Here is a 22,620-nt window from a genome sequence, read left to right as displayed (position 1 = left end):
TATATATATATATATATATATATATAGGATAATGTAAACAGGGCTGTCATCGTTGCAATGAGTTTATGTTAGGTGGGTGAATGATCTGATCATCTGACTGTTGATTGTAGTAATCCACATTATCAGAAAAAGAGGGCCCCAAACCAAATTTCACTTAGGGCCCCATGGAGGCTTGGTCCAGCACTGCACTTCAGTACACACCATGCTTGTTTTGGCTCGCTAGCTTGTACCCGCCTTGGTAGACACACCTGTGTAAAATTGAATCTACTCGTGTACACTTTTGAAATGAAGATAGGCAGATTTGTCCTGATGCATGCTCAATAATCCAGGTAGAATCCTCTGGACATTCAAAAAAACAAATTTTTTTTTTTGTTTGTTTTGTTTTTTGAATGTCCAGAGGACCAGACTTAACTTTTTTAGATGAGCAGATTTGGTCAATTTTTTCTATAATTATCATTGGCAGTCTTTCTTCTTCTTTTGGCTTTTCCCTCTTCAGCGAGTCATCCTCCTCCATCTCACTCTGTCCTCAGTCCAACTCCATGTTCTCTCATCATTGGCAGTTTTTAAATCTGGGTATTTGGGACTGTTGCGTTGGATGTATTCTGTCAGAGACTTTCCAGATGTTAGCGCTCTGGAAATGAGTTTTTGAAAAAGTGGTCAAAACAAGTTTAATATGACGACGGCAAATCTGAAAAGGGGCTGGAGGCAAACATGACACAACTGGGAAGGCCTTGAGACAAGATGGAGACACTTGTGATGACTATTTTGAGGGAAATGTTTTGAATACGTTCAAAATTCAAGCTGAAAAATGTGAACTGTGATTAATGCAGATATATTGTTAACTCCTAGGAAACATTTTGCAGACTCCCTCGTTTGCAAACTAGTCGCCAGTTGCAGCCCAGTGAGATACTAGCTTTAGGTTTTGAAATATTTTACATGTTATAAACAGCTTTAAAAAATATTGTTTAACTCTGACTAGAATGGTGTGCCAACTACGGTAGTCTGAGCAGGGCCAAATCTAAAGTGGAATTTCTGCCATTTTAAAATGAACTCCAGTCCCAAAATATTCAAAATGCTTCATACGTTCACTATTTTATAAATCTTTACACCTCAGATAACTATGTAATTGTTTTTTAATCCGAAGCTGCACTAAAAGTGCTACAGCTAGCGTTGCTGTTATATGCACTTGCAAATATCAATAAAATTCTACGTAAATAAACCATGTAATGCAAAAACAGACAGCAGCGTAAAGGTTTAGAACGTTGCGTTTACATAAACCATTAAAGGTTTTGAGACTGAAGATACAGTATTTTAAGATGGCAGCAATCTAATTAAGGCCGTGTTTACACAAAAACGGTTTCTGGTGAAAATGGAAGCGTTTCGTTGCGTTTGTACTGTTCATTTACATGAAAATAGATAACATTTTCTCAAACAATGGCACAATTTGATAACGGGTTCCAGAGTGCAATGGTTCAAAAACGTTCCGGTGTCCGTTGTCGTGTAAACAGAAAAAAATAGATCTTTTCTGTCAGGGAATCCCTGGCGCTTGCGCAGTATGACGCAAAACATAACGGCTTCCTACAATCCACAGAAGAAATTATCAATAATGCCGTATTTTGTAATGGCGGTTTCCTCGTGAGAGAAACGTTAAAAAAAAAAAAAGTTCTAACGCATGCACACGTAAGAGTTTCAAATAACAGCACCAACTAGTGGCGTGGTGAGGGAATTACACCTTTTCCACATCTATGCTGTGCAGATTGTAATTAGAACGTTTTCATGTAAATGTGTTAATAGAAATGAGAAAAAAAAAATCTGTTTTCATTGGATCGTTGTCGTGTAAACAGGGTTCAAGTCTTAGCCCACCCCATCCAGTCAAGCTATCAGCTCGTCGATTCAGTCAGAATTATTAAACTTTATGACTCTAATCCGAGTGTGTTCAAAGAGCCATCTACAACAGGTAGTACACAACCTTTCACAGAGTCTCCACTTCAAATGGTCTCAACTATTGCTTTAATTGAAGATTATTGTTGTTTGAATTAATTTTTTTGGTTTAAAAAGAGGGGCAGATAAGATTTCTTCTTTTTTCTGCTGCCTTTCATTTTAATTGTGATTATATTTCTTATTGTATATAGAATTTTGTTTTAAAAAATGAATAATAATAATAAAAACAGAAATATTGCAATACACAGTAATAATATAAAAACATCCACACTTTTACTTTTCCCTTTTGATACATGCATTTTACCAGAAAAACATTGTATGTAAATCCTTCCAGCACTGCACATCCTCTTCTTGAATTAGTCGTCATCTACAAGTGGGAAGTGGTATTGATTTGGATATACTCAAAGTATGAGTTTGTTAGAACTCCATTTTCTCGGTATACCTCATTATTTCGCAGGAATAAACACTCACTTTTATTAACTTTTCTAGACATTTTATAGCTTATAATAATCCAGCAGTGTGTCACAAGAAAGTGCACAATAATAATTAGCTTCCTCATTGTTTACTAGTTGATGATTAATTGAGGTTTTCTCTGGATTTAATTTAACACGGCTCCTGTTTACTTCAGTGATCATGATGAAAGTTTGCGCCTTGGCAAAATGCATCTACTCGAGCTACATACAGTATATTTGCAAATGTTCATGTACTTCCTCTCTACACTTTTGAACTTCTCTTTCACTAATTACTCAGACACCTTGAGTCAAATCTGCATAAGCTAGTCAGCTTTTCTAGCTTGTGAAACCTAACACCAAAACAGATATTTAGGCAACGCTGATTGGTTTGAGCCTTAAGCAATACTATTTTCTTAAAAGTCACCAAAATATCACAAAAACTTAACTATTAGGATATTATTCACCGCTAAATTTTCAATTTTTCTCATGAGAATAAGCCGAAACAATCCAATAAGACTTTATATCACAATTGCTGCACATTTCAGGGAGGAACAAGTGCTTTTGTGCGTGCATCAGTAATTGAGGTGGAGTTCAAGTCAGTGTGTCGTTCTCTTTAGGTTTTCAAACCAGGCTGCATGTGATGGTGTTAAGTTGGTGAAACTACACCTTCTATGAAAGTGTTGAGATACAACATGCCAGCTGTGTTAATCACAGGACAGGTTGGGCAGGTATATGCATGAACACCTCACAGAAGTGGGGTGTGTCGAATTGCTTTCAGATTGCGTCTGGGCTTTTTAAACTGCTAATGCGCTGCATTCGTATTACTGTAGTCAACATACTAGAACCACTATTAGCTGTGACAAATGGTGTTTTTTTTATTCTAAACTGCACCAGAAAACATAAAAGTTGTGCTATAAGGTCACAAAATTATGCCTGCATATCATTCTGGTAAAGATAAGTGTGTCATGGGGAGGGTCTGTTATCAGACGAGAGACAGCTTACACCCAGAACATCACAGGTCCACCACAAAGATAGTTTAATTTGAGGTCACAAAATTTACCCGACTTGCATGTTTTGTTTGTTTTTTTACGTGGGAAGAACCCATAGTACCCAGGGAAAAAAACAGTTATGTAGGCATGTGGTAAAAAGTACACACTCCTCACAGAACACCATGTAATGCGGACAATCAAACCAGATAAGCTTACTGCTGTGGAGACGGCATTAACCGTCACATCCCTGTGCCGCCTGCACACAGAACGTGTGAAATTTACATCAGCCAACGAATACACGTCAATTAGGTCAGGGGTGTCCAAACGCTTTCATACGTAGGCCAGAACTATCCAGATGAAAGGACTCGTGGGCCACAAAAATGTGAATTTAACTCTACGTGAACAATATTTTGGAAAAAGGACAAAAGTTTACTCATTTTAGTGGAGAAAGTTTTAAATTGTTGTAGATCCAAAACATTAAAAGCCTCAAACACTAAGCTTATATTTTTTTATTAAAATGATTTGATTGATTTGTTGGGTCTATGTTTGTTGTTTTCTTGTGTTTGGAAAGTTCATTTTAGTCTGTTCTCAGCAACAAAAGCGTAATGTGTACTGTGTTTTCCGGCGTAGAAATCAGTTTTTGTGCATAAATTTGTCAGTCCTGCGACTTGTACGTCGAAGCCACTTATATACTTTTCCATATTCATAACGCAATTTTTGACTGATGCTTTAAATTTTGAAGAACTGTAACAGTGAGTCCTCCCGTGCCCGCTCGCTTCACTCAGCTGGTGCAGGCGGAGGAACGCTGGAGAGCTAGCAGGTACAGCTGCGATGGATGGCTCTGTGACACCCAGGCAAAATGAAGCGGTTTTGACAATTAAATAAATGCATAATAAACGCGACGGGTCAGTGGTGATGCATAATAAATGAGACTTATACTCCGGTGTGACTTATATGCCAGAAAAAACGGTAAGTGTTCCTTTAAAAGGGGGTCAATAAGTATTTTTGACCATGGACGGCACAAAAAGCTGATCAAAGTTCTGAAAATCGTCCAGCTGTCAGTCCCTACAACAGATTCATAGGTTTGATAAAGTTGATCAACTCGTATGTAGATGATGCCACGTTATATTCAGTTAAAAATGTCCACACTTAATTATTTTATCAACTGCAATATTTAGATAAGTTTTATAAATCATTATTCAAAAGTCTCCTTTCTGGTAGAAATCAGTAAAGGTTTTTGGTGCTTTGTACCATGAAGTGAAAATAAAAAGATTTGAGCCAAAGGTTTTAATATTGTTCATTGTTTTTCCATCTGTTTTGCTGTTAAACATAAACGTTATATAAAAAAAAGATTACCAACTAATTTGCACAAAGTCTATATTGACCTCAAAGCCCGCTGCACAAAATGATACCATTCTTGAACTGCAGCTGTGAGCCACACAAAATCACTCTAAGGGCCGCAAATGGCCCTCGAACCACACGTTGGACACACATGAACTAGGTTAAATGAATAAACGCAAAACACCAAAATTGGGTTTGCATTGGTTTTAACTTAAAAGGAGAAAGAAAAAAAAAAAAGAAAGAGGGCAACAGAGTTCCTTTTCTGGTATATAGAGCGAGTGTGCAGCAGCCACGAGGAAAGAAATGCAGATGTTGCAACAACCCAGGGGCAATTTGTCAAGAAGTGAAACACAAAAATTGAGGCGCTTGAGGCAAAACACGCATAATGTGCAAAGTAACCTAACTGACAAACCACTTTAACTTGTCTCATTTTATTTGAATTAATTAGTATACTTAAAAAGTAAAAAAAAAAAAAAAAACATTACAAACATAACTTGATATATTACATTCTCCTAATTTGTCCCATTTTGACATATCAAAAAGGTAAATATAGAGAAAAGAGCTGCATTTGATCCCCAAACCACCGGTTCAAGACAAATGCAGCCGTTAGAAATACAGATGCAGAGTGCTGCTTCCTTTCCATCATCAGCTTGGAGCTCTCAGTTTTCATGTAAACAGGTGTCCAAAAAGTCCGGCTGCGCACTTGTGTTTATCCCAGAACCTCCCCCCCCCACACACAGTCATTAATGGTTTTAATGGTTGGCTCCTCTTCTCTGGTTGCACCCAAGAAACGTCTCTGCTGACAGAGTCCATCCGGTGCATCAAAATCCCCAATATATCATTCTGGGCTGAAAAAAAAAAAGAACCCTGGAACATTTCTTTTCACTCGAATGCTAAGAACAGGTTCTAGAAACGCAGAGAACATAAAAGTGGTTTACAAAACGCAACTGTTTCAGTGAAAATGTTTGACTCAGTCCATGTAGTCAAAGTCCTCAGGGATGCCGAAGGCTTTATTAATGCGGCAATCGTCAAAAGAAAACTTCTTCTTTGTCCAGGACTTGATGGCAAAAACATTGTCTGAAAACAAAAATATATAAGATTTTTTAATCCGATAAGACGATGATAAATCTTGAACTGACAGGAGGTAAACAGAGGAATAGCTCTGGCTCGTTAGATAAAACCATCTGTTCCGTTTCTCTCAAGCTAATCTTTTCATTTAGTGAATGCTGAGTTTTGGCCTCATTATCTGATTACTTCCTGAAGACAAACAAACATTTACCACCACTTTGTATCAAACGCACCTGCAAACAGTTTGGACAATCAGGGGTCTTAATAAGAACCATGAAGAATGTGAGGCGCTCGAAGATAAAAAGACAAAAACGACACAACCGAAACGATTCTTGGCAAATAAAAATCCTCCGACAAATTTATCCAGACCGCATGAATTTTTATGGACCTTTGCTTTCGTTGGGATATCTTATGGTGTTCCAGTGCTAAATGAAATTGATATTTTTGATATGAAAAGTAATTGTGTGCTTTAACGCACAAGCAAGAGCAACAGCCACAAAACCAGCGTAACTGCACAACATTTTCACTGACATATTAAACGCAATTTTGTTTTAAATTTTTCAAGGCCCATAATGACTCACACAACAGCTGTTTAATATAAACATATCTCTTATTGACCATGTTTTCTGAGCAACTTTTTTCCTTCATTTAACAAACGACAGGTTCGGATATACCAATTTAAATATTTAACATCAAAGTGAGTCCCAAACAAACAATTTTAGTTAGTTTTTGGTAAAATTCTGCTTTAGTATTTCTGCTTTTTGAAGCAGTCGCACTTCAGTTTCCAAACTCTGAGGGCAGGGAGTTTTATAACGTAAGTGCTGGTGTATAAGCTGCTACTGGGCGGCTGTGGCTGAGTGGTTAGGGCAGTCGTCCTCCAATACAAGAGTTAGGGGTTCGAATCCACCAGCAGTCACACGCTGAAGTGTCTCTGGGCAAGACACTGAACCCTTTATTGCCTCTGATGTGTGTCCCATCAGTGTATGAATGTGATAAAGCTCTGATTAGTCTCTTTAGAATGATTTGTTCAATTTGCTTTGTATAGATCTAGTAGAGTGCTGTGTGAATGGGTAAATGAGGACACAGATTGTTGTGTAAAGCGCTTTGAGTGTCTCGATAAGATAGAAAGGTGCTATATAAGTACAGTCTATTTACTTTTTTCCTCACACTTCGTACCCCGCAGTTTATATGCAGGAGCAGCTAATTTATGTATTTTTTTCATAACTTTTATAACTTATATTTTTACATTTTATTTTGACAGACTTCCTGCCATCTCTCAGCAACTTCCTGCCGCTGACTAACCTTTTCCTTTGACAGAGCTGGGCGCACATGGCTGCCCTGCACCCACCCCTCTTGGGTGCTGGCTTTCGTCACACAGGCTGAATGCCTCAAGTAACTCAAACCATAACTCCGCCCACTCTGTCATCATGTGACCAGAAGTCTAACCTAAATGACCAGCGAGGTACTCTCGAGGACCATCCCCCAAGATAGACGTGCGTTCATTTCTTCACATCGTTACCGTACCGTTACAGTATTTTGCGCTTCATGCACAGACCTGTTCATCTGTTCAGTGATGATGGAAAACGCACAAAGAATTTCTTACGATGCAGTTTTCATGTTAAAAGTGATCGATCTGGCTGTCGAAGAAGGAAACAAAGCTGCTGCCAGTAAGCTTTGCATCAACAAGTCGATGGTCGGGCATAGGAGACACAAAGCAGTCAAGTCTGGTACACGTTTTAACTAAAGTTTAAAAATTCTGTCTGTGGGACATCTTTCTGTGTTGGTAAATATGCGTTTCAATACCGGGATCTCATTTTAAGTTCACATCGGAACACGGAGAGGAGACAACGAACGGGTGGGGCTCTTCCCACCCTCCCCTTCCGTCATGAGAGCTCAGCGGAGCAGAAGGCAAGTCAGATTTATTTTTGAAGCAGTCAGTCAAGCCAATACATATTTAAATAAAAGTTTAAAAAAAAATCTTTCTGTGTACGGTAACTGTGTTTAAACACCCGTATCTCACTTAAGCTCATCTTTAAATGCATGCATAAAACGGGGCGGAGGACACAACGGGAGGGAGGTGCTCGTCCCCCTTCCTTCTTCTCATATGAGCTCTGCTGAGCAGAAATCACATCAAATTTATTTAGGAAGTACATTTAAAAACAGCAGCTGATACCAAAAGTGTTTACCAATAAAAATCAATGGTACGAATTTAATGAATATTTACCGTATTTTACCGGTACCGTTTGATTTCTGGTCACATGACCTCAATAAGAATTGTGGGTAAAATTGACTGGTATATACATTTTTAAATAATTCTGGTTACGTAGATGTTTGGCACTGTTCTGTCCAGTGATTATACTTAGATAGTTCTTGTGTTCATTCTGTGGGTTGAATGGTTTACCCACGAGTCAGACAGTGAAGCATCATGAAGACTCGTGACGATCATGCACTCTGAACGTGCTGAAAGCAAACTATATTCTGTGAAACGCCATCCGGTGGCTGATTCTTGTACTACAACAAGAAAGCTGCACATTATGCCAGAGCTGGCTGGGCACAGATCCCGATCGTCTTATTTATGTCAACATTATGATTGATCTTATATTTAGTATGTGCAGCTTAGAAACAGATGCATTCTGTAGTCCAAGTATTATGGTAAACCAACTTCAGCTAAAGATATTTTAACAGTATGGCTGTTTTTCCAAAGCCAGCTGTAACTAGCACAATCATAATAATTAATAAAAAAAAAAAAAGATGCGACCACTTCGTCCAAACTACCTGTGACATTCAGCTATTTTGAGTTGATAAGAGTCTAAATGGAAAAAACAAAAATAATTCTGTCTGTGACATCAGTACCATGTTAGAATATCAGTCTTATTATAGGCTAGATTATAACTAGTGTCTACAACAAGAAAATAAGAAAAGTCATGGACGAGCCAGATATGAAGCTCAAAGTCTTGAAATGACAATTGTTTTTAAAGCAAAAATACATCAACTAAATTTATCTTAACCTACTGCAGGGAGTCTCAACCAAAACAGACACAAGACAGTTTTACTGGTTTTATTTACCACCAAAGGTCAGCTGAGTCTGAGGTCACTACTGAGGTCATGAAGCACACAAAGTACTGGCTCCTACGGTGGAGGGACTGTTTTTGTACCTTCTTTTTATTCTGAATGTTCTTTTTCTACAATTGTAGAGATAAATATAGAGAAAACTAACTGTTAATTTAGTCAATTTTGTATGTAAACTTCAAAAAGAGAAGAGCAAAAAATAGTATTGGTTTTCTCAATTCTCAAGTGTTAACAACACGTTTCAAACTATCAGTGTAAAACTTTTAATGTTGAATTTATAAAACAAGACAAGAGGGAAGAGTGTCACATATTAGGAGCCATATTTATACACACTGTAAATAAAAGTAAAGGTAACTTACCCGTCCACCTGGAAACGGCTTCTTTTGCGACGACGTTTGACTTTTCTGTAAAACACAGTTTATAATCACTAAATGTATATACATAATAAAGTCCGTCAAACTCATCAATTCTTTTAACAAAAGCAGATATGATTTTAACAAAGTAAATTTTCCTTTAGGGTTAGATTTTCAGTCAAAAAATGTTCAAACCCGTCTTTACTGGACAGTCAAATGGAGGTCATCTACAACAGGTAAGATAGTTGTTATCAATGTTTCCACAAAACCCCGCTTCAAAAGACCTAAACTATCCCTTTAATAATCACCATGTTAAAGGTTGACACTTAAAAATGTGGATAAGTTAATGTTATTTACATGTTTTTGATCTCACCTGTTACTACAGCAGAACTAAACATGTATTGGTAACTTTGCTGATTACAAATCCCACCTGTTACCTGACAATCCAAAGAGACATTTACTAGTAATGTAGGTGCACACCTTATAGCATTTCTAAAAAATAATAATAATAATAACTGTACATCAGACTAACATGCTTTGAACTGTTTTTATGCAAGCTCAGCTTCTTCCTACAAGTCCAATCAGACTCATTTCTGCTGCAGACACAACATGAAGTGACAGACTCCGCACACAGCTGCACACGCCTCTTCAGAGTACAATTCAATCACCACTGAGAGATGCTTATCTGTAACACAACTCTGTGTTTGTGTGTGAGGGGAAAAAGAAGAAAATGAGGCCTGCAGGCATGTGGAAACAGATGGGTGAAAACAAAGACTCAAGGTAAAAGCACATGTTCCTCTGCCTCAAACGATCTGCCTAATACATTAAGTTAGTTGTGACATGTGATTTTATGATTAGAAACACGCCACTCATTAGCAAATGACACTACATTGGCAACATGACCCATTCCTGTAATAACAGGACGTTCACTTAAAATAAAAATAAACTTTTTATTACTCTTACCTTATGTTTTTAAAGTCCGGTACAAATGAAATTAATATAAACAGATGTCTTTCATGCGTCTGTGTAGAATAAAACAATTATCGTATTTTCCAGACTATAAGTCACTTTTTTCAGTTTGGCCAGTCCTGCAACTTATAGTTCAAAACGATTAATTTACGTTTTTTTTTTCCCTATCCATGACGCAATTTTTGACTGACACGTTCAAAGTTCATTCATACTGACATGAACGAGAGTAAACATTACCATTTCCAATCCTAAACATGAGGACTCGCTAGGATTTTGACAACTACAGGGGCTGGTCATAAAATTAGAATATCATGTAAAAGTTGATTTATTTCAGTAATTCCATTAAAAAGTGAAACTTTTATATTATATTCATTCATTACACACAAACGGATAGATTTTAAATGTTTATTTCTTTTAATGTTGATGATTATCTCTGACAACTAATGAAAACCCCAAATTCAGTATCTCAGAAAATTAGAACATTAATTAAGACTAATAAAAAAAAAGCATTTTTAGAAATGTTGGCCAACTGAAAAGTATGAGCATGTACAGCACTCAGTACTTAGTTGTTGCTCCTTTTGTCTGGATTACTGCAGCAATGCGTCGTGGCATGGAGTCGATCAGTCTGTGGCTCTGCTCAGGTGTTATGAGCCCAGGTTGCTCTGATAGTGGCCTTCAGCTCGTCTGAATTGTTGAGTCTGGTGTATCACATCTTCCTCTTCACAATACTCCATAGATTTTCTATGAGGTTAAGGTCAGGTGAGTTTGCTGGCCATTTAAGAACAGGGATACCATGGTCCTTAAACCAGGTACTGGTAGCTTTGGCACTGTGTGCAGGTGTCGAGTCCTGTTGGAAAATGAAATCTGCATCTCCATAAAGTTGGTCAGAAGCAGGAAGCAGGAAGTGCTCTAAAACTTCCTGGTAGACCGCTGCATTGACCTTGGACCTCAGAAAACACAGTGGACCAACACCAGTAGATGACATGGCACCCCAAACCATCACTGACTGTGGAAACTTGAGACAGGACCTCAAGCAACATGGATTCTGTGCATCTCCTCTCTTCCTCCAGACTCTGGGACCTTGATTTCCAAAGGAAATGCAAAATTTACTTTCATCAGAGAACATAACTTTGGACCACTCAGCAGCAGTCCCAGGTGAGATGCTTCTGATTCTGTCTCTTGTTCAAGAGTGGCTTGACACAAGGAATGTGACAGTTGAAACCCATGTCTTGCATATGTCTGTGCGTGGTGGTTCTTGAAGCACTGACTCCAGCTGCAGTCCACTCTTTGTGAATTTCCCCCACATTGTGGAATGGGTTTTGTTTCACCATCCTCTCCAGGGTGCAGTTATCCCTATTGCTTGTACACTTTTCTACCACATCTTTTCCTTCCCTGCTTCACCTCTCTATTAATGTGCTTGGACACAGAGCTCTGTGAACAGCCAGCCTCTTTTGCAATGACCTTTTGTGTCTTGCCCTCCTTGTGCAAGGTGTCACTGGTCGTCTTTTGGAAACTGTCAAGTCAGCAGTCTTCCCCATGATTGTGTAGCCTACAGAACTAGACTGAGACCATTTAAAGGCCTTTGCAAGTGTTTATCGAGTTAATTAGCCGATTACAGTGTGGCACCAGGTGTCTTCGTTATTGAACTTTTTCACAATATTCAAATTTTCTGAGATAGTGAATTTGTCGTTTTCATTAGTTGCCGGTTATAATCATCAACATTAAAAGAAATAAACATTTGAACTATATCAGTCTGTCTGTAATGAATGAATATAATATACAAGTTTCACTTTTTGAATGGAATTACTGAAATAAATCAACTTTTTCATGATATTTTTATTTTATGACCAGCAGTATATGTTGTTCTTCTACCGCTAACCCCCTATTTGCTTAGGAACAACTGAGAAAAATTTAACACAAGTAAAGTGCCCCCAAAAGGCGGAGTTGTTCAGAAGCAACACAGAGGATGAAGAATTCAATGGATTCATTGATGTGGAATGAGATTGGTGAATTTACCGGTACCTTGCTTGTCGGACTCGTTGGCTTGTTATGGTAATTAAACCTGTTCAGGATCCCAGGTATATTTGTGTTATTGTCATTTCAGATTGTCTGCTTTTGCACTTGGTGAAATACATGTCTAAATAAATGTGACTTATACTCCGAAGCGACTTGTATTGTTTTTTCCTCTTCGTGGGGTATTCTTTGACTGATGCGACCTATACTCCAGAGCGACTTATAGTGTGTAAAATACAGTACGTCTTCCCTGCTGTCATCTACAGCTCTCAGAATGCTTAGGACAAAAACTGACCTAAAGTCAACATGTGATGAAGAATGTTTGTTTATTCAGAAAACCAGTGTTTCAACTGCAGAAATGATCTAAAAGCTTGTTTCAAACACTTTAAGCTGGGACTGAGACTTTTTTTTTTGCCAGTCTTGCTGTTATTTCTGAAAGAATTGAGGCAGCAAGAAAAAAGGGGAGTGTTGAAGCCAGCCCACCTTTGTCACTCTGTTGAGCTGCCAAGTGAGGTAAAAACCCAGCCACTTTATGGTTGACATACAAAAGAGGAAGCGAGCTTCATGGCTCCACAGTGCGATGTGAAGATGAAAGACTGTCTGCGCAACCGACCAGCCATGGGAGTTACAAAAGTCTAGCACATTTCATATGTCGCACTCAACTTCAACACCAGTGATCTGCAGTCTATGCCTCTTTTGATTCCACTATGAATGCTTTAAATGTGCACATTATTGTGGCACATGGGCAGCTTGACTGTGATTTATAAGCCACCAGAGGCAGCTTAAAGAGAGACTCGTCTTGCAGCCATGTGGCAGAACTGTTTTGTGAAAGAGCCTTCAGGCTAACAGGCCTCAGTTTGCATGTTAAATGTTAACGTTCATGATAACACAATTAGAAAAAAGACTAAAGTATAATTTTTAGAAAGGGTTGGCTTTCCTTTTGAAAAAGAGGTTAGGTTTGTAAAGCTGTACCTTAAACAACAAGATGTCTGGAACAATGTCCCTTGGGCAGACAAGAGCAAAGGCGACAGTGGAAAGAAAATACTCCCTCGTGAGGAAGAAACCTTTAGCAGAACCAGGACAAGCGACCATCTGCTTCAACCGGCTGGGTTTGAGAGGAACAGGAAGGAGGAACAGATACACAATAGCAGGTCAAGAATCACATGTTAAGATAGAAATAGTATCAAATGAAAACTATTCAGTTGTAAAAATTTATTTTAAGAAATAAGGTCAAATTGTCCTCCAGTGGGTCTAAGCCTATAGCAGCATAACAAGCCAACCCTAACTATAGGATTTATCAAAAAGGAAAGTCTTAAAACTGGACAATGTGTCAGCCTCACGGACAGAAACAGGAAGTTGGTTCCACAACAGAGGAGCCTGATAACTGAAAGATCTTCCTCCCATTCTACTCTTGAAAACTATAGGAACCGCAAGTAAACCTGCAGTCTGAGAGCAAAGTGCTCTGTTAGAAAAATATGGAACAATAAGATCTTGAATATAAGATGGAGGTAGGTTGTTGAGGGCTTTGTAGGTTAGAAGTATGATTTTAAAAATTATATTCTGAATTTGTCAGGGAGCCAGTGGAGAGAAGCTAAAACTGGGGAGAAATTATCTCTCCCAGTAACTCCAGTTAAGACTCTGACAGCAGCATTTTGGATAAATTGAAGATTTTTAAAGAAGTATTTGGACACCCAGATAATAAACCAGTGCAATAGTCCAGTCTAGACGTGACAAATGCATGAACCAGGTTTTCTGCATCATTTTTAGATAAGATGTTTCTAAATGTAGCGATATTACGCAGGTGGAAGAAGGTGGTTCTGGTAAATTAGACATATTAGTACAGCTCCCATTAGTTGTCAAGTACGCTAGTGGAGGTTGCAGCTAAACAATAAGGACACCGTGCAGTCACCATGAACTCCTCTGTCCACCAAAGTCTTCAAGACACAAATGTGAGAACATCTGCCTGACAAAGGAAGCTGTGCTGAAACTTGTTCATTCAGTGACTCCAAACACAACCAAGTTACACTAGGATGGCAGAAAAATCAAAGAATCAAAGTACTGTGAGGGTCCAGTTAAAGTGCAGATCTCATCAGACTGAAATGATGTGGTGGGAGGAGTCCTGTCGCGATAAACAATAAATCAATTAATCGCATTATAAATGAAAATTATCAATCTCATTTTCATTTATCGGCTTTATCGTTTCTTTGTGTGTCTCTCTTTCTACTGAAGACACTGGATGACAAAAAGATAAACTCCGGTGCTCGTCACTGACCCCTCCCTTTCGCTTTAAAATCCATTTTAACCGTCCAAAATCTCATTTTTGGATCGTTAAAAGCAGCTAAGCTACGAGCTAAGCTAACAGGCCAACCTCAGGAAAAAACCTCCGTCTTGTCGAAGCTCCAAAATTCACAGTTGAAACCCGTGCCTTCGTGTAAAAACTCGCTGAGAACTTGTTTATTGATTTTTTTATCAAAAGCTTTGTGTGAAAAATGTTATGCTAAAGAGCTCAAACTACACCGAGAGTCCGCCATTTTGAGAATAAAGGAAAGAGAGACAGCCCATGTCACGTCAAGGGGCCTCCCTCCCATTTTTCTTAAAGAGACACGCTGCTCGCTCCCTCACTATCCATCCTTCACTTCAAACTGTCTTATATTGCCATCCGGTGGTCAAAAAAAGTACTACACTCAAAACAAATCAACATTTCTTCTTAAATTTGACAATAATTACTAATTATTGTCAAATTTCAAAGAATATTATCGTTTATCGCAATATCTTCTGAGACAATTAATCGTCCAGCAAAATGTGTTATCGTGACAGGCCTAGAACAGAGAGCTGCACATAAACAAATGCCTGCAATCATGAATAAACCTCGGTAACATTCTTGCACACGGTAAAAAGACTTTGGAGGTCATGCAAAAGTTAATTCAGCTTTTTGCTAAGAAAGGTGACCTGTAGACTATGAACACCCTCGAGAGAATCCAATAATAGAGTATCCATCATTTCCATGCTCATATGTTTAGTGGAGAAGCGAGTGCCTTCAAAATAGAGTGGAAAAACACAGCAGAGCTGCGTGGAGGCTAAACGCAGGTCTGCTGTAACAGTGGGAGGTGTGAGCAAACAGAGTGGATGCTTTTATTACACCACATGTCACATGGATGCAACAAGAAGACTCTTCTGCAGGTGAGCCGCAACACAAACACGAGGCGGCGCAGGATTTTTACAACACTACTTAAAGCTCTCTGCGCTCTGTGGGCACGGTAAAGATGTACGGAAGAGCCAGCAGAAAATTTAAGTCCCATGACATCGACTTTGCGTTATAAAAAAAAAAAAAAAAAAAGCTAAACCTTGTAAATTCTGAGGTTACAAAGTTAATTTGAAACTTGCATCCAAGTTTTAAGACCGACTTTACACAATGAAGCCTTGAACTGTGCACATTTCTTGTCTGCTATCAATATTTAACTGCTTTATGGTTCGTGCTGATATTCATAACAGACAAAAGGTGTTTCTGAGAGCGGTCAGCTGACAGACTGCTGCTAAACAGACGGAGCGCTTGTTCAGCTGCAGAATCAGCTGCACCCAATTATGCTGGCAGCTACTAGCTAACTGTGAACTAAGACAGGCATTTGTCTTCTTTATAATCAGGCGGACAATACAGCGATGAGCCATAAGTTTATGACCAACCACCTACTGTTGTATTCATCTACTTGCTGCCAATCACCTGTGTGGTGTCAATCCGCTGCGTTGTCGTGATTATCAGCTTAAAAACATCACAAAACGAGATGATCGCAAGTGTTTTAAAATGACAGTGCTCACGTAAAAGGGGTCGTTAAAAACGGCCATGTTTGTTTTTCACCGAGTAGGAAATGAGAATTCTTCCAAGTCAGTGACTGGAAATTATTGGACTGAATGAGGCACTGAAACGAGACCTTCAATAAAAGGTCAGTTTTTCAGCTCGGCGAGGTTTTTATTTGTACTCACTCATTTCCTCGATGACTTCTGGGTCACAGTCACGGTACTTTTCCAGCTCAGCCTGCAGCTGTGATCGCTCCTCTCTGAGAGCCTGCAGCTCCTTCATTAGACAGCTTCTTTCTTCCTACACACACACACACACACACACACCTTTTCTGTAAACTTTTTCCGATTTAAATTTGTTACCGCGGAAATTTAACATTTCCATTTTTATGTGACGATATAAATGTGTCCTTACCGTATCTTGACGTCCCACTTTTGCCTTATCAACCGATTTCTGCACCGATGCTTTCCGCTGATTTGCATCAGAAATCTTAAATAAACAAAACAATTCATTAATAGACTGGAGGCAGCTAAAGCTCTGATTAATTTGTGACATTAAATTATTTGTAAAATGTCCAGCGTGCACGACACTAGTCAGAACATAAAAAGATTAAAAGAAATGCTAAAACATACAAATTACAAATAGCTCAAACTGATCACTCTTAACTTTTAAGTGCAATGATAATAAATCCTAGCGTCATTCAGAGCCAATGAAAATCTTTTCAAATGTTCGATTCAAGCGCGTACACGCTGCCACTTGACAGAGCTTCTTCCACTGCACTGTGCGACGCCATAATTAATTATAATTAAGATCATTAATAGGACAAATGAACAAAGTCTCACACACAAAAGAAACTGATGAGATTAAATGAGAAGAGTTCAAATGAGATGAAAGATACAATCAAATTAAACTAAATTACAAAAGACTAGATTTAAATGAGAACATTAGAGGAAATTATATGTGAAATGGCAGTAAATAAATAAAATTAAATGAGATATAACAACGTGAGATTTGATTCAAATAAATAAGAGGAGAGATCACATGAACTAAAGAAACATGAAATAAAATGAAACGGGTATGTAAATTAAAAATGCATGAAAAATATGATAAAATGAGAAGAAATTACACGAAGTCAAAATTATATCAGACGAGATTAAATGAGAGATTAGATGAAATTAAATAAAAAGGGATATACACCAACTATACAACAGTAATAAAATAACTAGAGGAATTGCATTTCCTGCAAAAACGCATTGTAAATGCTTATAGCAGAAGAACTTGCTGGAAAACAGCTGAAATGTAGCCAAGTGAAAAAACAAGCCACCATTAGCAGAAGAAAGAACATAGATTTGCTGAATTAGGTTTAAATAAGCAGAAATAAGCACAAAAATTAAGAAAATCGTCTAAAAAAGCTGAAATTAGCAACAACAAAAAATAGCTGAAAGTAGCTGAAAAGGCAGAAAGAAGCTTAAACTACAAGGAAGCGAAAAGAGCTGAAATGAGCTAAAAAAAAGAAGGTGGGATTAGCTGAAAAAGCTAAAATTAGCATAAAAACAGCTGAACAGTAGCTGAAATTACAGAAAAATGAAAGTAGCTGAAAAAAGATGGAAGGGGCATAACAAGATGAAATTAGCAGAGAGCAGTTAGAAGAAGCTCAAAAACGTAGTTAGCAGAAAGAACCTGAAAGGAGCACAAAACAGCTGAAAAAAACCCCCAGCTTAAATTAGCTGAAAGTAGCTGAAAAAAAGTTTAAATTTGCAGAAGGAAGCTGAAAGAAGCTGAACCAGATCTAAAGATTTGAAGGATGGAAAATAAGCTCAATTCATTTTCTATGAGAAAAGAAATGGAAGACTAAATATTTCAAAAAGCTAGAGTGCGCCAATACTACCATATTTTCTGCCGTGCACGTCGCACCGCCCTACAAGTCACACCAGTCCAAATACGTCTAAGAAAATGGAAAAATCCATAAATACGTCGCATCTATTAATTATGCGTCACCGCTGACAGCCGGTGTTGTGCCAAAAATCGATTGGCGGCCGTGGGAGCGTGAGGACTTTAACAAGAATTTAACAAGATTAACATTTAAAAACTATTATTTGTTTGCTCGAAATTATAGTAAAGGTGTGTCTCAGTTGAACTTTTACTTAATAAATGCACTTTAATAGTCAAATTAGCTGCATTTCACCGAGGCGGTGCAGCGAAATGAAGCTGATTTGACGGTTGCTCCAGGCGAGCTGGACGAAGGTGGCAGGCTATGGCAAGCCGATTGGGTCATGGTCAGTCATGGCCTTTTTATGGACATGCAGTATAAAAAGTTTGAACGCCACTCCCTGGTTGGAGACAAATTAAGCCTAACGTCAACCTGCTGCTCCTCAACATCTGGCCCAGACATCTGGAGAGGACTCGCCACCCTAACACCGTCACATGACAGGAGAAGGAAGTAGGTCATCACAAACCACGACAGTCGAATAGAAGCACTGCGAACTTCACACGTATGCGAGATGTCTTCAACTCAACCTGTTTATCTGTGATTTGACTTTTGCTTTTAAATGGCAAGAATGTAAACAAACAAACAAACTGCTCAGAAAGTTACAAAACAAGACGCACAACAATAAAAGTTCAACTTGCATTTTCTGTTTGTTTGGGTTTTTTTTTTATACATCTCTTGGCAGAGTTTGTTTTCTAGCCCGTGCTCATCGCAATCTGACTTCCTCGTTGAAAACTACAGTTTGAAATGTCTTCAACCAGAAACGCAGAAGCAGAAATGGCGTTCTGTGAAAATAAACCGAGTCGTCTCCCTTCGCCCCGTTTAGTTTTTACTAGACAAAAAGAGGAAATGCAGCACGTTACAGCAGAGTGCCGTACGATCTGTTCCGCAGACGCTAATCAAACGAGACTGCTCTCACCTGCTTCTGTAGCTCCTCCAGTTTGTGCTTTCGAAGGTGGAAGGCCTTGCTGGGAAAAGCCCAGTAGTAGTTGGACGTTCCCACTCTTTCACAGTCCACCATGTTGTCATCCACCAGGCTTTGAAGGACTTCTTTCACACTCATTGGAGCTAAAAGACACGCATCCTTCGATTACTTACTGTGTGACATGAAGCAGTCGCTCTACTGTGATCCAGTTTTCTTACGTACGTGATTCGGCGCGACTCTCGTCCCGCAGTTTTCAAGATACCTCAACAAATCATCAAAACGTTCAGCTCTTTCAGGACAATCCTGCTATGACTTTTGGTGCAACTTTAGCTTTTTGAAATATTTAGCCTTTTCTATCATTTTTTCCTCATAGGAAATGAATTGAGCTCATTTTACAACCTTCTACTGCACATTTCACATTTTGTTCTGCTTCAGCTTCTTTCAGCTTCCTTGTGCAAATTTAATCTTTTGTTTAGCTACTTTCAGCTGTTTTTTCAGCTGTTTTGTGCTCCTTTCAGAGTCTTCCTGCTAAATACAACATTTGTGTGCTTCTTCTGACTTCTTTATGCTAAGTTCAGCTTGTTATGCTCCTTTCAGCTGATTTCTGTAAGTTTCAGCCTTTTCTACTATTTTAGCTTCTACCCGTAGCTGTTTAAACTTTGTCAGCTAATTCCACATTGTTTTGCACTCACTTCAACTTTTTTCACTCTAATTCAGCAAAACTGTGCTCTCGCTCCACTTCCTCCTTGTAAAGTCAGCTTCTTTCTGCCTTTTTAGCTACTTTTCAGCTGGTTTTTTTTTTCCAATTTCCACTTTTTTGTGCTAATTTCTGCTTCTTTTAGAAAACATGTTCTTTCTGCTTTATTCTGTTAATTTAAGCTTGCACCACCTTTTCAGCTACCATGACTTTTTTTATAGCATTTTTTAAAGAAAATTTCAGCTGTTTTAAGATCATTTCAAGTCTTTCATGTTAATTTCTGCTACTTTCAGACTAATTCACTTATTTCTGCTCCTTTCAGCTTGTTATGCTCCTTTCAGCTTGTGCTAAATTTAGCTTTTTCAGCTAATTCCATTTTTTTTAGCTCATTTCAGCTCTTTCCACTTTCTTCTGGTAGTTTAAGCTTCTTTCTGCCTTTTCAGTTACTTTTCAGCTGGTTTTTTTTTCCTTTGTTGTCGTTATTTTGCTAATTTCATATTTTTTTAGTTAATTTCCTAATTTTTGTGGTAATTTCTGCTTATTTAAACCCAATTCAGTAAATATGTGTTATTTCTCCTTTCTTCTGCTAACTTGGGCTTGATCGTCCATTTCAGTTCCATTTCAGGATTTTTTTTTTTTTGTAGCTAATTTCAGCTGTTTTCAGCAAGTTCTTCACCAGTAAGCATTCACACTCCATTTCCACAGGAAATGCAATGCCTCTAGTTATTATATGCTTCCCTGTGGACCCAATGCTGCTTAGAGATTTGTCATTTACAGCCTTTTGTTTGTAGGTAAATTACTGAAACGCACAGATCAGCTTTCACAGCTTAATTTGGAGCAGAGGATTTGAATTTTTGCTGATCCCGATTTGTATTCAAAAACTAAAATAAACAACATTCATTTTTTAAATTGGTTTCTTGATGACTTGAAATCAGACCGTGCTCTGATTAAGATATTTACCACAGGGGTGGGAATCTTTATGATTTGATTCAGTTACCGCTCAGAGAGCTGCAAAGTGATTATAAAAAGATTATTGATGCATTTATATTATTGTAAAAAGTAAAATAACTTATTTACATGATAAAAAGTGATGTATGCATTTTCCTGCCTAAAGAAAACCCTGTAAATCACAGGCTGCTGACCAGTAGTTAGCATAGATGCTAACCTAACATTAAAACCTCCATAGAAAAGCTAACACAACTACCATTGTGTTTCACTGCTAATTTATACACAAACCCAAATTTTTAAAGTCATTACTAAAGACAGCCATCTTATAATAACTTCAGCTATTTATAGACATATCAGAATATTCTTTAGGGTTCAACAAAAAATATATTTTTTATTTAATCTGTCACTGAAAGCACAAATAAGATCCTCCAGACCAAGTTACTGGAAGTAATAATTGTACATAATATAATAGTTTTTGTTAGATTTTAGCTAATTAACATTTTTACCTATTGTTGCACACTTCAGAATAACTGCACAAATGATTGATTTTATTTTTTAACTTTTAAATCAGCTAGAAATCAGTTGACTTGAGTCACCTGCCCATTGATTGGTGCACCCCTAAAACGCCCACAAGCTAAGCTAGTTTAACTGAGCAGACATGTTTTACAAAGATCAAAAAAAAAAAAAAAAAACAAGGTTAAAGACAAAAACAACTGGACTTTATTCTGTAGCTGAACGTGTTTCACTTCTCATCCGCGGAGCTTTCACAACACTCCAAACACTTCAAAAGAAAAAGCTCCTCGGCCGAGAAGTGAAACATCTTCAGCTGCACAACAGAAGTCCAGTTAAGTCTTAACCGTTCTGTTTTGGTTGCCAAGTCCTGGATGACTGCAGCAGCACAGATTTAAATTCACCAAACTAAACCCTCACACGAGCAGCCGGCACGGCTCTTTACTAATTATTTCAGAGAGCACTGCAGGAGAGGACGTAAAGGAGCACGAGTTATATTTTGATGCAGCGTCGGTGGTGAAACGTGACCCTCCCACACACTCCGCTCATTCTGTCCACTGTGAAACAGAAAAGGCCGATCTGCTCAGAGGATGCACAGCAGAAACAAAGCTGCGGCTGCAAGAATGAAACTAACACGCACTGAAACTGTTCACGCTCGCCTCTTTTACGACATTTACAGAACGTTTTCGTTGCATCAGCTTCACACTGCTGCGCCATTATTTCCCATTTATCACGGATTTGTTGCCTGCACGTCAAACGGTTTTGCCCCTCCCCCCTTTAACTGCATTACTCCTCAGAGCCATGTGCTTTTAATCACAGACACAAGATCCAGTTTCTACAGGTTCATGCTTTCCCCCACTTTAAAGCAAAAACCATCTCTGATATACCCAGTGACTCTGAACACATTTGTTTAAAGCAGTCCAGCAGTTTATACTTTTCTGCCGTGCACGTCGCACCATCCTATAAGTCGCATCAGTCCAAATATGTCTAATAAAGTGGAAAAATACATAAATAAGTCGCTGTTATCTATCAACTATTATTTACATCTATTATGTGGCACCGGAAACGTGGGCCGGTGTTGTGCCAAAAATCGATTGGCTGCCAAATGGCGGCCGCAGGAGCGTGCACGGGAGGACTTTAACAAGAATTTAACAAAATTAACAATTAAAAACAATTATTTGTTTGCTCAGAATCATAGCAAAAGGTGTCTCAGTCGAACTTTTCCTTAATAAATGCACTTTGATGGTCAAATCAGCTGCATTTCAAAAGCCGATACACAGAAGCAGGAGCGTGCAGAGGACGACTCGCTGAGCATTTCTTCGAAATTTAACAAGACAACCACCTAAAAACAATTATTTGTTTGCTCGACATTATAGCAAAGGTGTGTCTCAGTTGAACTTTTCCTTAATAAATGCACGTTGATGGTCAAATCAGCTGCATTTCTCCCGGGCGGCGCAGGGAAACGCAGCTGATTTGACGTTTGCTCCAGGAGTTCCGGAGAGAGACGAAGGCAGCTCTGTATGGCAAGCCAAGTGTCTCATTAATAGTCACTTTTACCTATTAAT

At 38.4% G+C, this 22,620-nt stretch overlaps 1 protein-coding gene across 1 annotated transcript in view; it reads right to left on the bottom strand.

Moving 5' to 3' along the window:
* Window positions 1-5,668: 5,668 nt before the first annotated feature.
* mnd1 (meiotic nuclear divisions 1 homolog (S. cerevisiae)) overlaps window positions 5,669-22,620 on the bottom strand; it is a 20,639-nt gene continuing 3,687 nt past the window's right edge. The window contains exons 4-8 of the mRNA XM_037690534.1: window positions 18,895-19,043; window positions 16,403-16,477; window positions 16,174-16,288; window positions 9,220-9,264; window positions 5,669-5,800 (exon numbers count right to left, since the gene is read on the bottom strand). Coding sequence (XP_037546462.1) covers window positions 5,694-5,800; window positions 9,220-9,264; window positions 16,174-16,288; window positions 16,403-16,477; window positions 18,895-19,043 — 491 coding nt within the window. The 3' untranslated portion in view covers window positions 5,669-5,693. The remainder of the gene's footprint in view (window positions 5,801-9,219; window positions 9,265-16,173; window positions 16,289-16,402; window positions 16,478-18,894; window positions 19,044-22,620) is intronic.

This window comes from Nematolebias whitei, chromosome 16 (genome assembly GCF_014905685.2).
Source record: "Nematolebias whitei isolate Nwh7 chromosome 16, NemWhi1, whole genome shotgun sequence".
In the NCBI taxonomy this organism is placed as follows: domain Eukaryota; kingdom Metazoa; phylum Chordata; class Actinopteri; order Cyprinodontiformes; family Rivulidae; genus Nematolebias; species Nematolebias whitei.
This window is presented reverse-complemented; position numbering and strand designations above follow the sequence as displayed.